The sequence below is a fragment of the Streptopelia decaocto genome (genome assembly GCF_964273445.1).
Source record: "Streptopelia decaocto genome assembly, chromosome: 2".
NCBI classification, from domain to species: domain Eukaryota; kingdom Metazoa; phylum Chordata; class Aves; order Columbiformes; family Columbidae; genus Streptopelia; species Streptopelia decaocto.
This window is the reverse complement of record NC_138655.1, coordinates 152,399,197-152,413,775: the sequence shown is the minus strand read 5'-3', so window position 1 is coordinate 152,413,775 and position 14,579 is coordinate 152,399,197. Positions and strand designations below refer to the sequence as shown.

General features: G+C 38.4%; 1 protein-coding gene across 5 annotated transcripts in view; it reads right to left on the bottom strand.

The window, feature by feature from the left end:
• Positions 1 to 14,579, bottom strand: part of LARP4B (La ribonucleoprotein 4B) — a 55,063-nt gene that overhangs the window by 4,130 nt on the left and 36,354 nt on the right. For 4 of the 5 annotated variants that reach the window (XM_082043977.1, XM_082043978.1, XM_082043975.1 and 1 more), the window contains 9 exons: positions 13,159 to 13,269; positions 12,609 to 12,662; positions 12,061 to 12,270; positions 9,414 to 9,520; positions 8,645 to 8,899; positions 7,140 to 7,185; positions 4,204 to 4,368; positions 1,065 to 1,189; positions 303 to 414 (listed from right to left, as the gene is read on the bottom strand). In XM_082043977.1, the coding sequence (XP_081900103.1) occupies positions 303 to 414; positions 1,065 to 1,189; positions 4,204 to 4,368; positions 7,140 to 7,185; positions 8,645 to 8,899; positions 9,414 to 9,520; positions 12,061 to 12,270; positions 12,609 to 12,662; positions 13,159 to 13,269 (1,185 nt within the window). The remainder of the gene's footprint in view (positions 1 to 302; positions 415 to 1,064; positions 1,190 to 4,203; positions 4,369 to 7,139; positions 7,186 to 8,644; positions 8,900 to 9,413; positions 9,521 to 12,060; positions 12,271 to 12,608; positions 12,663 to 13,158; positions 13,270 to 14,579) is intronic. The other variant, XM_082043976.1, reaches the window with a different exon arrangement.

Genomic DNA, 14,579 nt, shown 5'->3' with positions numbered 1-14,579 from the left:
AGTCCACAGCGGCTGAAAGACAATGAATACTCTGGTTTAAGTATCAACATACGCACTAACGCTTCCACCTCAAGGATACTACCAAGAAGGGAATTCATATAAAGAGCCATCATTCACCAAGTTATCTTGCACACTTTTGCACTGTTAATTGTATCATACAAGTAATCGCGATGCCACCAACATGCAACTTAAGGATGCTGGGTTCACATGATTCAGCAACACTGGGTTGCAATGGAAGCAACATTCTGTTAAATGCATCAAACTGAATTATTGAGAGAAACTGAAGTAATAGGGTCACTTACTGTGGCAGCCCCATTGACTTGTACCGATTTACATGCAGTACTGAGTGTGGAAGAAGAAAGCGTTTCTGTACTCTGTGTCTCTCGCTGCGGTTTTTCCACAACCTTGGAGTCCCTGTAAGCATCCAACAGGAAGCAAAGCTCATGACAAGTGAAACTTCAGGACAGATGAGTTATCTAATTAACAATGGGTCTAAAACTTTGAGTATGACTCTAAGAAGTTAGAGCTATAATTGGCCTAGCACATTATGACCAGCATTGCATTTAAAATCGCTATTAAATATTTAAAAAGATATTCATGTGCACTTGACACTACCTGTAATTTGTGATGTTCTGATAGCATTTCGTTATTCAGTTATCTTACTCCTCTTACTCAAACACCTCAATTTGACTTGCAGGTTCCAAATAAAGCCTTATTGAAAACCTTCCTTACTGTACGGACAACAGTACTACCCACAGGATTGTGGGCTTATTCTCTATACTTCAAGGCTATCTAAATACAGGACAGGAAGGTATTAAACTTCTAAGCACTCGCAGAGACTAAAACACAACAGTGAAGATTTGTTGGAAAAATGACGACTATTAAGACTGACTCACTATTATGATTTTGTTCAGAAATTAAGCTTTATTACCTCTACTACAAGTACAGTATACAACATCTTTCCTTTAATAGCTATTTACAGTGTTCCACCTAGCCTTCTGATGACAGAAAATGCAAATATGATTCAGAGTAGAATCATTATAGCCATATGATGAAGTGCTTACTCAGAAGACTGGGATGGCGAAGGAGACCTTTCAAATGTCCTGGGCAATGTAGAAGAAACTGGCAACACAGGCTCTCGAGGAATTCCTGATGGAATAGTGTTTGTACTTGCATCTACATTAATGTTCTGAAGGAGGAAGAAAAAAGGCAAAGAAGGGCAATCATAATACACAATTAATATGCTTTGCCTGAAAATTAAAACCATCAGGAAACAGTTTACAAGTTGATTTCTCAGGGTAAATTAACGATAGGAAGATACAGAAGAATCCAATACATGTATTGCAACAAGCTTTTTCTTTCACAATTATTTAGAAACATGGACAAATAAATTCCACTGTGGCTCCTTCTCAAAAAGCTGGAAGTTCAGTTCCCCTTCAGATGTGTCTGGATGACAAAAATCACTTCTTTCCAAATTTTGCACCTGCTGGTGACAAAGTAGAGTTTGCTCCTGTTCACATAACCATAGACTCCTAGAGCTATGCATTAAGGACTGTTCTCTTCAAAGCTCTAACTCTGCATCATCCCAATAGCTAAACCTAACCTTAAAAAAACCAAACCAAAACAAAAAACCAAAACAACAAAAAAACTAGGATAATGACCATTATTTAAAAGTCTCTTTCTTATGCTATAGCGTGATTTGCTACCAAGCAAGGCGCTTTTTCCATAGCCCTTAAAAGATTCTGCTAGTGCCAAGTGATACTTGGCTTCCAGATAAAGGTCAAATGGGTTCAAGAAGCAGGCATGAATTTAAATTGTCACAAAATAAGAAAAGAGGAAGATGACTTTGTTTTCTGAAAACCATACTTCTGACATTTATAACCATTTTGTTTACTTTTTAAAGTGCTGTGTTCTTTGTATTGCTCCTGACCTAACTGCAGAACCAGAACAGATCCTGGTTAGCAGAAGGGAGAGCAATTGGAAAACACAACAAAGAAGGAATAAGATGATCACCCCCTTCATCCAGCCCGGCCACCACTCCAAGGTCATAAAACATGACACATTTGTGGGCACTGTTAGAAAAAGGTATTTGATGACGCTGTTTTAAAGAAAATTTAAATAGATTGTTGCAGTAGATCTAAGCCTAAACACCCATAGGTGGATGTTCAGAAGTAAAACAACAGCTTCTATAGTTTTACTCACTAAAATAGTTTGTGCAAAGGCTTGAAATTACAACTTGCTGAGCATTCCTGCCCAAGTTCATCAAATCTTGTAGGTACATGGTTAAGTGTGAATAGCGTCAAGTCAAGCAGACATGCCAGTGCTGTTCTTAGACCAAAACACTCAGCCCCAATCTGACAGCACTGCAGCTTCTTAGTTAGAAAATGTGGGATGGTCAACACCTGCCATTCCCCAGAACTAGATCTAGAAGAGCACCACAAAACAAAGAGCATAAAGATATGATGCTTGGATAACAACTGCTGGAAATTATACACCCTAAGTTCGCCCAGTGTCTGTACACTGGACTCGCCCATCTATAAAACAAGAGTAGCACTGTGTAACTCTACTTCAGCACTTTAACTCTGCATCAGGTGACATGAAAATTATTGAGATCAAGGTGAAAAGCAGCCTGTACACACTGGCAAGATTCTAATGTTAACTCAAACACCTTTGTAGTAGAACACAATCGCTCTTTGGAGCCGGCTGCTGTTATCTTACTCCTTATCAACGCCAACAAGGAAAGCCAGCGCAATCCCTTTCTTCCACACAATGGTACAGACTAACTCATGCAAGCCAGAAAAAGAAATTGGGAAATCAAAGGAAGCTTTTCAATGTGACAGCACATTACGCTATCATAAAACCTCAGTGCCTGATTGATACTCAGACTTCCTCTTACAGGGGAGAAGCACAAGTTCTTTACAATAAGTACAGTGCAAAGAAAGTACGAGACTTGTAATGGGAGGAGCAATGGGTTTTCAGCTGCGGTATCAATAGCAAGTGCTGGGATTATATTTAAACCCTGAAATACGAGAGCCAAAACCCACTTCAGAAATAATAAAGTAAAATACTTCAAAAACAGATCTTGGCCAAGAACAGACTACAATCTGGAGTACCGGCTGACAGTAAGTTAAACACTGCTCTTATCATGGCACTGTCCTACACATTCCCCATAAGTGCAGGTACATTCTCCCCTGGAATGTACTTGTCCCTGTTACCACTTGCAGGAGAGAGAACAGATGGCTTGTTTGTGCAGCCACTGCTTGGGGTGCAGAATGCCCTGCTGTTTCCTCTGCACCAGCAAATACCCTCCCTGCCCAACCCCGCTGCACTAGCATTGAAGAAAACACTTCTCCAATAGACTGGTTTTAGAGACGAGACACTAGAGAGGCATCTGGTGTTTCATCAGGCTGCTTTGCACTGCTGTACCCAGGGGTTAACTTCTTCAGTTGTGATACAGCTTGGAAAACACACGTTAAACTAGAGCTAGCAAAAAAAGCCAATATAGACTTCCAAAGCCTACAGACTGTTCCCTAGTGCACAGGGTTAGATGAGTCTTGATGGAGAAGAACATACTGTGACCCACAGATGGCAGGGTAGACACAGTTCTAAGAATGAAATCTATGAACAGCTACTGAACATTAAATTTTCAACTGCATCTTGGCTACACCTAGAAAGCAGTGGTTATTTTTATCTTGACAAGCAATATGACAACCCATCACTGGGATCCAGCTGGTTTTGGTAACAGTTCTTGCTCCAGCTACAATGCCCTGTGTACTGAGATTACATAGGCAGCTTCTTTATATTTCAGTACTTCAAAGTTTGTCTCTGTTGCTTTAAAGTGTTCTATATACAACTCAGAAGTCTGACTTGCAAACAGGAAGAAAATTTATAACGTATTTTTCACCTCAGACTATCAAAAGTCTGATGCAATTATGAACAGCAAAGAGAGTATTTTCTACTCTGTGTTACTAACATCTACTTATACTGGTGCTCATATTCCACACCATTTCAAAGAGAACAAGCAACAAATTCTAAAATATAAGTGAAGAAGGCAGCAGAACATGATTTGAGAGCTGATTTTTAAAAGCATTTCTTATGACCCATGTAAAACCACAAGTTCTTACTATGTATAAGCCACTAAACCTGAAAAAAGAGGTATGCAATTCTTTGTTTTGCCAATAAAAATGAACAGTGGCTACTCACTCTTTCTTTTGATGTTCCTATTACCACACTGGACAGTCTGTTTTCAAAAAGGTCTTCGGTCTTTAAATTGCCAGCAGCTCCGGGTAATGGAGGAAAGCTAGATAAACCCAATTCAAAGCTAGGAGATGGAGGCTTTGGGGGTGGTGGAGACTGCGTTTGGCCTCTCTGGAACAGAAATAAAACGCTGAGGTTACCACACTGGATGACAGAAAGGACAAAAACGGGACCCTAAACTGTATTTTGCATTTGCTTTACATCTGTAAAGCCCAAGAGGGGCCTCCCTCATCCTGCCTCCCAAAAAGCCCCACACAATGTTGAGGAATACATGCTTTAATTTTCCACTGTTGCCCTTAAAATATTTAATTATTTTTAAAATTGGATGGCATAAAAATCCTTAAAAATGTCATATACATAAGCTTTAGTGATACTGGTATAATAGGAAAAGTCTTCTCGCTGACCCTTCAGGATGGACACTTATACTGACATAAACAGATGGGTTTAAATAACACAATACGTAGAAAATATATAGCCCATTCATGTTGGTAACATTCTGAATGAAAGACAGGAGTCAACAAAAATCTTATTTCATGTTCAGATATATTAAGAAATAGCAAGGCAGCACACTTTACATGTAGTATAGACAATGACAATTTTCACCTACCATTAGTTTCTATGGTCACTTCATAAAAATGCAAAGATAAATGGTAAAACTATTTTGGAAACAAGGAGAATTTTTCTAACTACATCTAAAGAAGAAAAACAATGTCCTAGGGAAAAATCAATAGGCGAGATAGAATTGTTTTGCACTGCAAACAGCAGTTCGGGAGTTAGGAGTACCATAGTTAAAGACCACCTGTGAAACTGCTTGTAAGGCTTTGTAAAGCTAAAGTCTAGGTAAACTGAAAAAATAGAATTCCTTTTTTAACATGCTGCAACTGAAAGTACCCATTAACTTCATCTACATCATGTAAACAAAGAAGTAACTGTTTCATGACTGCATACAGGCCTGTGCCAAGATGATCTCTGCTGCAGAATACCAAACGCAAAGCAGTCGTTGAGACAGTTCCTATTCAAAATGGAAAATATTAAAGGGATACAGCCCAGATGGTCCGGCTGTGAGAACAATGCTTCTGGACAGAAAGGTGTTGCATTACTTACTGTTTTCTCCCTTCTCGTGAAGGGCAACGCATACAAAACTACCCTCCAGGTCTTTTCACAAACTACAGTTTATGTCAGGAAAATCATGTGTCAAGAAGGAAGAAGGGAAACAAATAGAGAGGCAAGAAAAACTGCAGCTCCTAGGAGCGCTACTGACCCAGCACGAGCCCCAGAACAGTTTAAGAGCGCTACAGGAATGGAGGCTGCAAACCTCCAAACCAGGAGTCAGCTGACCTGTCAAAGGGTCACAGAGAGACACGACACTTATCCAGCTCAAACTGCAAGAGGAACAACTTCGTTTTTTTAAAAAAAAAACAGTTCTTCAAATCACAGCGCTTAAGATTTCTTAAAGGGGACTGAAGTCCTGCAATAGATAATGCTTTTATATTTGTTACAAACATTTTAAGATGAATCCTAAAAAGCCCTAAGATATTAAGAAACAAGTAGCATTAACAAACTCCTGAGACCAGGAAGGACTCAAAGGGATTTTAAGCTGCCAACTGCATGAAATTTCTCGAGTCAACTTGCTATGACATGTTGAGTAATTGGCTTATGTCTGTAGCCTCAGATACAATCTTATCAAAAAGTTTCAGGCTTTCTCATGCAAGCATGCACACTAATTTTTCCTTTAAAAAGAAAATCCAAAGTCATCACTCCATTCAGGCTGCAGCTGAAGCCTGGTGTGAGAGAAGGGAACTCTGGGTCTCCAAAGAAGTCATGTCTACTAGTTTTACATTCCAAAATAACCTTTAACATCAGCTGAGCCTCTCTGGCTCAGTAAGAGCATCCAAGGTAACCCTTTCACTGCAGCCATTCGCTTATTTGCCCAATCTGTACCTTGTTCTTTCAAAGACAGAAAAAAATGTTGATAGGAGAACATCAATCTAAAAATTCAAGCAGCTTTGAAAAGGCAAAAGAAAGAAGTATTGAGAATCCTACATATAACAGGATCTCACTGAACTTTGAGAAGCCTGACAAGAACTAAAAGCAACCAAAGGGAAGGAACCACTTGTTTTATACTTCCCAAATGTTGATGCTCCTTTATGAAGTCCCATAAGGCTACTTAACAGCAGGAGATAAAAACCACACAAATGTGGCGATTCCAGACTGTTAAAAAAGTGTTATGGCTCATGCAGTGGGGTTACTTTGCAATTGTGACATGAATAAGGGTCTGTTTTTATCAAATCAAACCTTAAATCCTACTAAAAAGAAAAAAAAAACCACCACATTTTTTTCTTCTACACAATATCTAGCCCATCCTCTTCAAGTCTGAAGGATATTTAGGTATTTACCTTAAATTTAAGCTTACCAAGATTATAATATTTCGATAGTATTAGTATACCCTTACCAAGTAGAGCTTGTAGAAACATTTAAGAAAAACTGGCCACTGAAAAACTAACATTCATTATGACACATGGATCAGTAAAACATTCTTCAGTGTCTACATCAACGATAAGTACCAGGTGTAGGACTTCAGCTATTTAGCTCTCCCTGAACACGAACACTGGCATGCTGACAAAGCAACACTAAGATGGAATTTTTATTCTTCTATAAAAGAGTAACTTTCACTTTTCCCTGACTTCGGCATTAATGGACAATCTTCTCTGATACCCAAATGCAGTAAATTCATGTGACACTAATGAGCTGCTGTCTTCGGTCAACTGTGACAAACAATTGCTTGTGCAATCACTTATCTCACCTGCTATTCCACATAATATCCATACTATTGCCTTGTTACCCTACTTTTATGATAGATGAATATGAACAGGAACACTCACTGTAAACTTGTCCTCCCTTTTCTTTCGGTAGCCATATGAGTTTTTCCTAAGGGAGAGAAAGCAGTCATTAGAACCTTGCCTATAAATGAATGGAAGGCAGTTGGTGAAAACAGGAGAAACGAATTCAAATTGCTTTTTCATCCATCTTCATTCTTGACAGGTTATTAAAAAACTGTTTAGGGAAAAATTTATAGCAAGCTCTCATTAAAATAAAGGTACAGATCTTACCCAAGTCAGCATAAGAATACACTGGTTACAAATAATTCCTGCATTAAAAGCATTGGAGTGCCAGTTACATATAAGGCTTAGAGAACACCTTTCAAAATCCAAAGTAAAGGTTTTAGTCTTCATTTTGATTCCTGTGTAATGTTTGAAAGATGGCTAAATATTTTCAGCTCTGGTAAAGCCCTTACAAAACATTTCCAGCACTTCTCCCCAGTCTTGCTTCAGGTAAAGTCTCCCCGAGCAGCAGTTTAAAATTTGCAATGCATTCTAACTCAGTTGCAACATATTTTCTAAGTTTAGTGTTTAACTTTTAATATTTTAATCGCATTCAGTACCAAAACATCAGACTATAAATCCAAGTACTGACTACTCATGTATATTTTTGTAGTCTACAGTTTGAGCGATCTTGTTTCCTATATCCTTAATCATACTTTCATTCAACCAGCTCTAACACAATTGGGCAAATCAGATTTAGAAAAGTATTACAATCCTTGCACAAAATCCCTATTTAATTTTGCAATGATACAATACAAGTCTAATACAGGATCATCTGCAAGACTCGAGTTATCTTCCAATTCATTAAGTCACTCAAAATGTGATTTACTTGGAGACACAAACACAGCCATCATTGAACAAAGCTGCACAGCACTTTCATAAAGCACTTATAAGGATTGTACTGTATTTAAAAAATTCAAAGACAAGCCTGCTAAATTCTCACATTAATATTGATGCCACCAATGTTCAGCTCCCCAAGTGTTATTTATTTAAAACTGCATAACAATAGTTTTCTTAGTTGCACACAGCCCTTTTTCCTCCCTCCATACCAATCCATCATCTTTGTTTTGTACATGTCTAATTTGGGCAAAAATCTGATCTTTCAACTGAAAAAATTAACAATGAGCACTGCTAGTACAGGGTCAGGTGCACAATCTACACCACAGAACAACAGAATGGGCAGAACTGCTTCATTCACATCAAACAAATTATATGCAAAAAACTTTAACAGATAACGAAAGGATAGAGGATTAGATCTTACAGCTGCAAATTGTTCATCAGTTGCCACTAATGGTTTTCATTTGCCAAGGAATTGTGTGAGCCCACTTTGCAGTTGTTCTATACCTAGGACTTTCTCTGAAGTATTTTCCAAGATGTTAGCTTTGAGGAGAGACAATCTCAGTTTAAAACAGTAAAGACAACAGTTCCATACCTCTTTTCTAAAAGTAGTCGTTTAGAAGCGACAATAGCGGGTTGTTCAGCAGACACCTGCAGAGCACACTCACCTTCCTCTGCCTAATCCAGGAGACGAGTCAATGCTGGTCTGTTCCATCCGTCCGGTTCCGACCTCCCTCTTGGTGTAACTCGTGGTAGCGTTCTGCATCCGTGTCCTGTTCTGGCCCGGCTGCCGTGTCTGTGGACTCCTGACGCCATTGATTAAACGATCAGCAGAAAAGTTGAATATTGTGGGACTGTCTAGAAGCCCAGGTCCCCTTTCTGCACTGGGTATTGTATGTCGTATATGAGACTTGCTAGGGTTCCTACAAATTCAAAAGTCATTTCAACATACGCACTATGAGATATCTTCTGAAGCCTAAGTCTATACACAGAATTCAGAAGAAGCAAGATTTTTAGTCCTTTATTGCCTATTTCATTTATAAGAGTGATAAATATTCATTTTAACAGGTCATGTGAATTATCAAAATTAACCTTTTCACTGTCTGTTTTCACCTATGGCTTTACTAAAACCTACTTGAAGTTGGAAATACTTTATGAATAATCCTGCTGATCACATGCCATCATTCAGCATATTTCATCTAAATACTCTAAACCACAGGACAGACAAATCCTCAGCTTTCAGACAGTCCATTTACAAACAGTCCGTCCGCTAGCAAGAGCAGCACCACCTGCCCTTTGGCCTCACTTAACCTTGCACCAGGTTCAATTTCACAAGTATTTTCAAGTTAGCTGGTGTTACTAAAATAAGCAGATTAAAACCCCCACATGCCAGATGGTAAAGTAGTGTGTATATTGTTAAAAGATGGTAGAACTTGCCTGTTCCTGGGAGGATACTGTCTGAGTGTGGTCAGTGGAGAAGCAGCAGGTTTGAAGGTTGGAGACGTGAACCCATTGATAAATCCGGTATTTGGAAATGGTGTTACCTAAAGAATATATTGTGTGCTTGTAATTATAAACAAACCGAGTACTATTTCTTCTTAACCCTGTGTCTTATGTCATTCTATGCAGGGCAGTAGTTAAAAGATTGGCTCAAACAGCAAGAGCAGTTGTCCAGAGCCTTGTAACCAACTTACAAAACATTGTTTTTTTGAGAAGACAGCCAACTACACGCATTCGAGTTCTGTTAATTCATTAAGAGGATTGAAAGACATGAGCCAAAATTCTTGGCTGTTAAATAATGCTCCTTCTATTTCATACCATGCTATGCATGACTTCAGAGTACAGAGAAACTTCCTTGCCAAAGAGTCTCTAACCCACACAGCCTGTAATTGTTTCTCTTATAGTTTATACGTGAATCTCCCCCTAAAAAGAACGCATTCCTCATTACCATTCAATCAAAATCAGTAAGCAACTACAGAACCTGAATAAATATATTGAACATACGAAAGAAAAAAGTTTAACTCATTGCTTAAAGGGACACCAGCAATATTCACTCCCTTATTTATGAGAATGGGTGATCTTTTAGAGGAAAAAAACCCGTCATTTTCATTTTCCAATAGTACTGAGAGCATCAATTTGCACTCTCCACAGAACTCACCTGGCTCATTAGAAGTACACTTGGGTTTGTTGTTGTTGTTTTGTTTCACTTTTTTGGGGGAGTGAGGGAGGGAGGAATGTCTGTTTTGAAACATAAGCAGGACAAACTATATCCTTCCTCAAATACTATTAAGTACATGATGAAGAAGTAGCTAGTTTCAGAATTTTCAGAACATGTGCTGCCATATCCTAGTTTCTGAAATAAAACCATATGCCCACACTACTGAGTGTATTTAATCTCGAACTAGAGACGAGACAAAGCACTGTTAGCATTTATGCCAAAGCAGAAGAGGAAACTTCTCCTATATTTGCACACACGTCTCTACGTGCAAACGGCAACCCTGTCTCATGAAAATTACTCCTGTGTCATTGTTCCTCGTGGTCCCTGCTCTCAACTAATTTCTATTCAAATGTAGCTCTTCACATAAAAGGTTCAAGAAACAGACTACACTCATGCACACAAAATACAGCCAGCCCATGACAATATACTGCGACGCAGCTGAAGGCAAAGCTCCGCCAGTTAATTTTCTGTTTTTACTCAGAAAGGTATGAGATCTTTAATGCTGGCAACCTTGTAATGTCTTCCCCCAGAGGACAGGACTTCTAAGCTTTCTGGAATACAAGAAGTTCCAGGATGACATAAGGCAGATACACACTACACTGTGCTCAAACCTGTGGCCAATTAATCTACGTCTTCTACACTGCTGCCATCCAGCTACCTCACTGTCCCACAGCAAGGCCAGGCAACAGACAGTCTTAGTTTATCTAGAGGAAGAATCACATTCAGTGCTGCTTAATAAGGTGGTTTTCTCCTGGAATAACATTGTTCACTCTGCTACCTAATCTCTGCATTCTTCATCCCCCTTAAAAAGCCTTCCCCGCCAGGCTCTGGCTGCCTTCCCTCTGTGTGAAGTGTTTAGCACACCAACTTTTTAATTAGCTTGCTGTTTGGTACACAGGAAGTTTATTCAAGTTTGTTCAAGGACACTTTAATCCTCTGCCAAAAGAGACTTCTAAAAAGCTTCTAATTTTGAGCGTTGCTACCCTGGTTTCTTTTAGCTGCAAGCAAAGAGGCATTCACAGAGGGGAGAAGGAGGTTCCACAGAGGCAAACCTTAGTTTCCCAGCCATTACAGAAAACTATATTCATATTAGTTTTTGTAGGATAACAAAGGCAGATTAGAAGGGGCCAATGTCATTCTGATGGGACTGTCACAATGGACAAGACGGAAGCAGCATTGCAGGATGCCGCAGATCCACCATTGCAGAATATAAGGACTTCCTGCTACCACAGTAGCTATAAGGCTTATCAACAGCCCCTTTAAGGAAACTTTTAAAAATCAAGCTATTTAAAAGTGAATTATTTTTTATCAGGAAAGGTAATTTTATCTGTTATTGCCAAAAAAATGTTACTTTTGCACAGAAAATATTTTGCTTTAAGAACATGCCGAATAGGGTAATTCGGCACGTTAACCTAAAACTTATTTTCCTGCTTTTATATAAATATATAAGTTTTATAAATAAGGATAACTTAGTATCTTGATCTGATTCCATTAAGTTTGAATACATATCAGAATTGCTTTTTCTAGTATTTGCACACATATTCTGAAGATCTATTTTCTAAAGAGGCTTTTAACCATTACTAAAAAGTCTTCAATAAAGATTTAATGTTTAATTAATAACCTTTACTGAAGAACTGCCTCAAAAACTAAAAGGTTAAGAAGAGAATCACATTGCAGTCCAAGACCAGATGCAATTTTCAAATAATTAATCTTTGCTACCACAGTAAGAATTTTGAAAAACTGTTTTTCAAGAAGAATCAGTATCTTAAACTCCCCTCTTCAGGATATGTATCCTTCCTGCACCTCAAGACTTCATAGGTGAGTAATATCAACTTTGAAAAGAAAGCAACTAATCAAGTGACTTACCAATGAAGGGTCAAGGTAACTGTGTGTGGCTGGCCAGGTCTGTGGGCCAATTAAGCTGTACAGTGGGAACTGCTGATGGGGACTGTATACTGGAGGTAAGTAAAAGGACGTTGTGTAACGCTGCTGCGTGTAGAGGTTCATATCCAGAGGTCTGTATCCATTCTTTGGCAAAAATGTGTTTATAGCTATTGCCTTTGCTTTTATCCTTGCCTGCAAAGGAGATTACATTATTTATTACAACAGCCTTTTCAAATTACATCAGGATGGTTCAAAACCAGCAGCTCTCAAACTTTTACTGGACACCCCTCAGTCGCTGCTTTCTCCTTCGAGGGCGGCAGGAACAGCTGAACGCTTCCCTGCTGCCCAATGCTTGGATGGTATAGCGCTGCCAGAAAGGAGGAACAGGACAAGCAAAATAGCCCATCTCTAGGTCAAATAGCTGCTGAGATTGGACCACTTAAATTTATATTAGAAAACACTGTGAGCCCCACAAAAAGCAGAATGTATTCACACATGCTCCCCACCCCCAAACATAAAGCTCTATTTACCTTAATTGGTTTTCCTTGGAAAGTTTTCACTTCTTCTCTAAGGTATCTGTAAGCCTTTAAAAAAGTAATCATAAAATTTGTCAAATATAATTTAAACAAAGGAAACAATTTTGACAGGCTAGGCCTAACAGTAATTCTCAAAGCGTCTGCTAATGTTAGACCGCAGAAAATCCTCAGATGTAATCCGCATTCACCAAGATTTAAGTTGTTATGGCATAACTGCTTCAGCAGCATTAAAACAAGATTTTAAATCTTACAACTGAAATATTTCAATGTATCACCCAAAATATCAGTGTTCTTAGTACAAAAAATTATATCTTGGTCATGAAACCAGGATATGTGAACAAGGTAAAACTCTTACAGGGTTATGCTTAACAGGACTAATAACTGGATATTAACTAAGAGAAAATATGACCAGTTTTAGAGATTTGGGCTTTTTCTTTTTAAGTTGTTACACATTTGTAATACAGTTTATGACCTGTCAATGCACCTTCATCCCACTGTTGTTTACTGTTATATTCAAAAATGTTTAAAAAAAATATACTGTTACCTGCTGTGCATCGGCTTCTGATTCAAATGTAATGAACCAATTGTCGTTATAGGCAAACTCACAGTTGATAAACTTAGGCAAATTATCTCCTTTGAAAAGTGCTTCAACCTCCTAAGGAAAGTGGTTTGGACAGGAAGGAAGACAAAAGGATAGGAGAAACAATTAAAGTGCAGAACTCTGGAACTCCAGGTAAAAAAGATACAAAGCACTTTCAGGCTTACAAAAGAGAACTGAGAACTTGTGAACACCTGCAGCAGTGTTAGCTCTCTCCAATCTCCTCATTGACTCGAAGGAACTCAAACAAGCACTGTCCAAGGCCATACTGCAAGTAGAAGTAGCCGCTCCTTTTAAACCAGGGGAGATAAGCTATTTAGGCCATAGAAAGAGGCATAAATTTGGCATCAAGTGCAGAAAAATGCCTTTTTCTCCCCTGTCCCCAAAATCGTGGAACCACAAGAATCCCCATTCATACTGCATGAGATAGGAGAACCCTGCCATTCCAGCAGAAACCTGGAGATACACTTCAAGTGTCTACAGATTAACATATGCGAAACAGGGTTTGTTACTTCAGAAACAATCTGCTAGTTTCTACAGAAAAAAAACACATCCTGGACTCTATATTTCTTTTAATTGATTTGCATATTTATTTTTGTCACAGTTTTGAGGCAAGAAGCATCAGAAAGCAATGCAACTTGGGAAGCCTTACAGTATTTCGGAACTTTGCTGCTTAAATAAAGTCTGACCATGCTAGGCCAGGAAATGCATCCTATAAAATCTGGCATCCTATAAAATCTAGGTTTTCAAGTATGGCAAATTTAATACATAATGCATAAATCACTTCAAACACCTTTTTTGAAAATTAAGGCTCCTCAGAACTTCATTGTTCTTAAGCATTGAAGAGCAACTATCCACTGCTAATATATCCAACCTGACATAGAGATAACAGAAAAAAAAATCTCCAATATTAAAAGTTAGGCAATCTTTGAAAAGCTGCATGCCATTTAGGAAAATAAAGTAGCTGGTATTTTTAAGCTATGTATATAGCACACCTAACATGTTCCCTCCAATTCCTTTTAGCACTTTGTTTCATGTCGATGTTTATTAAGGCCACTCACTTCTAAGTTTTTTAATTGTAGTATTTTTCTGAATGAAGACTATCAAGAAGAACAATTCTTCCAAAACCTTTATTCTTCCTTGTAAAATTAAATAAGGGAAATTAAAATATCTACCCACCATCAAGAATCTGTGCCTTCTTTTTGAAGATTCAAGATGGTTTAATCTATGGGCAAACATTTTTTCCTGTTTTTTCCATTAGTCACAGTCCCAGCTATAGAGTTACATTGAAGATCTTTCAAAGAATCAAGTTCTCTGCTCTCACATGCATTTCACAAGCCAGTGGAGAACCTTAGCAACTTGTTGAC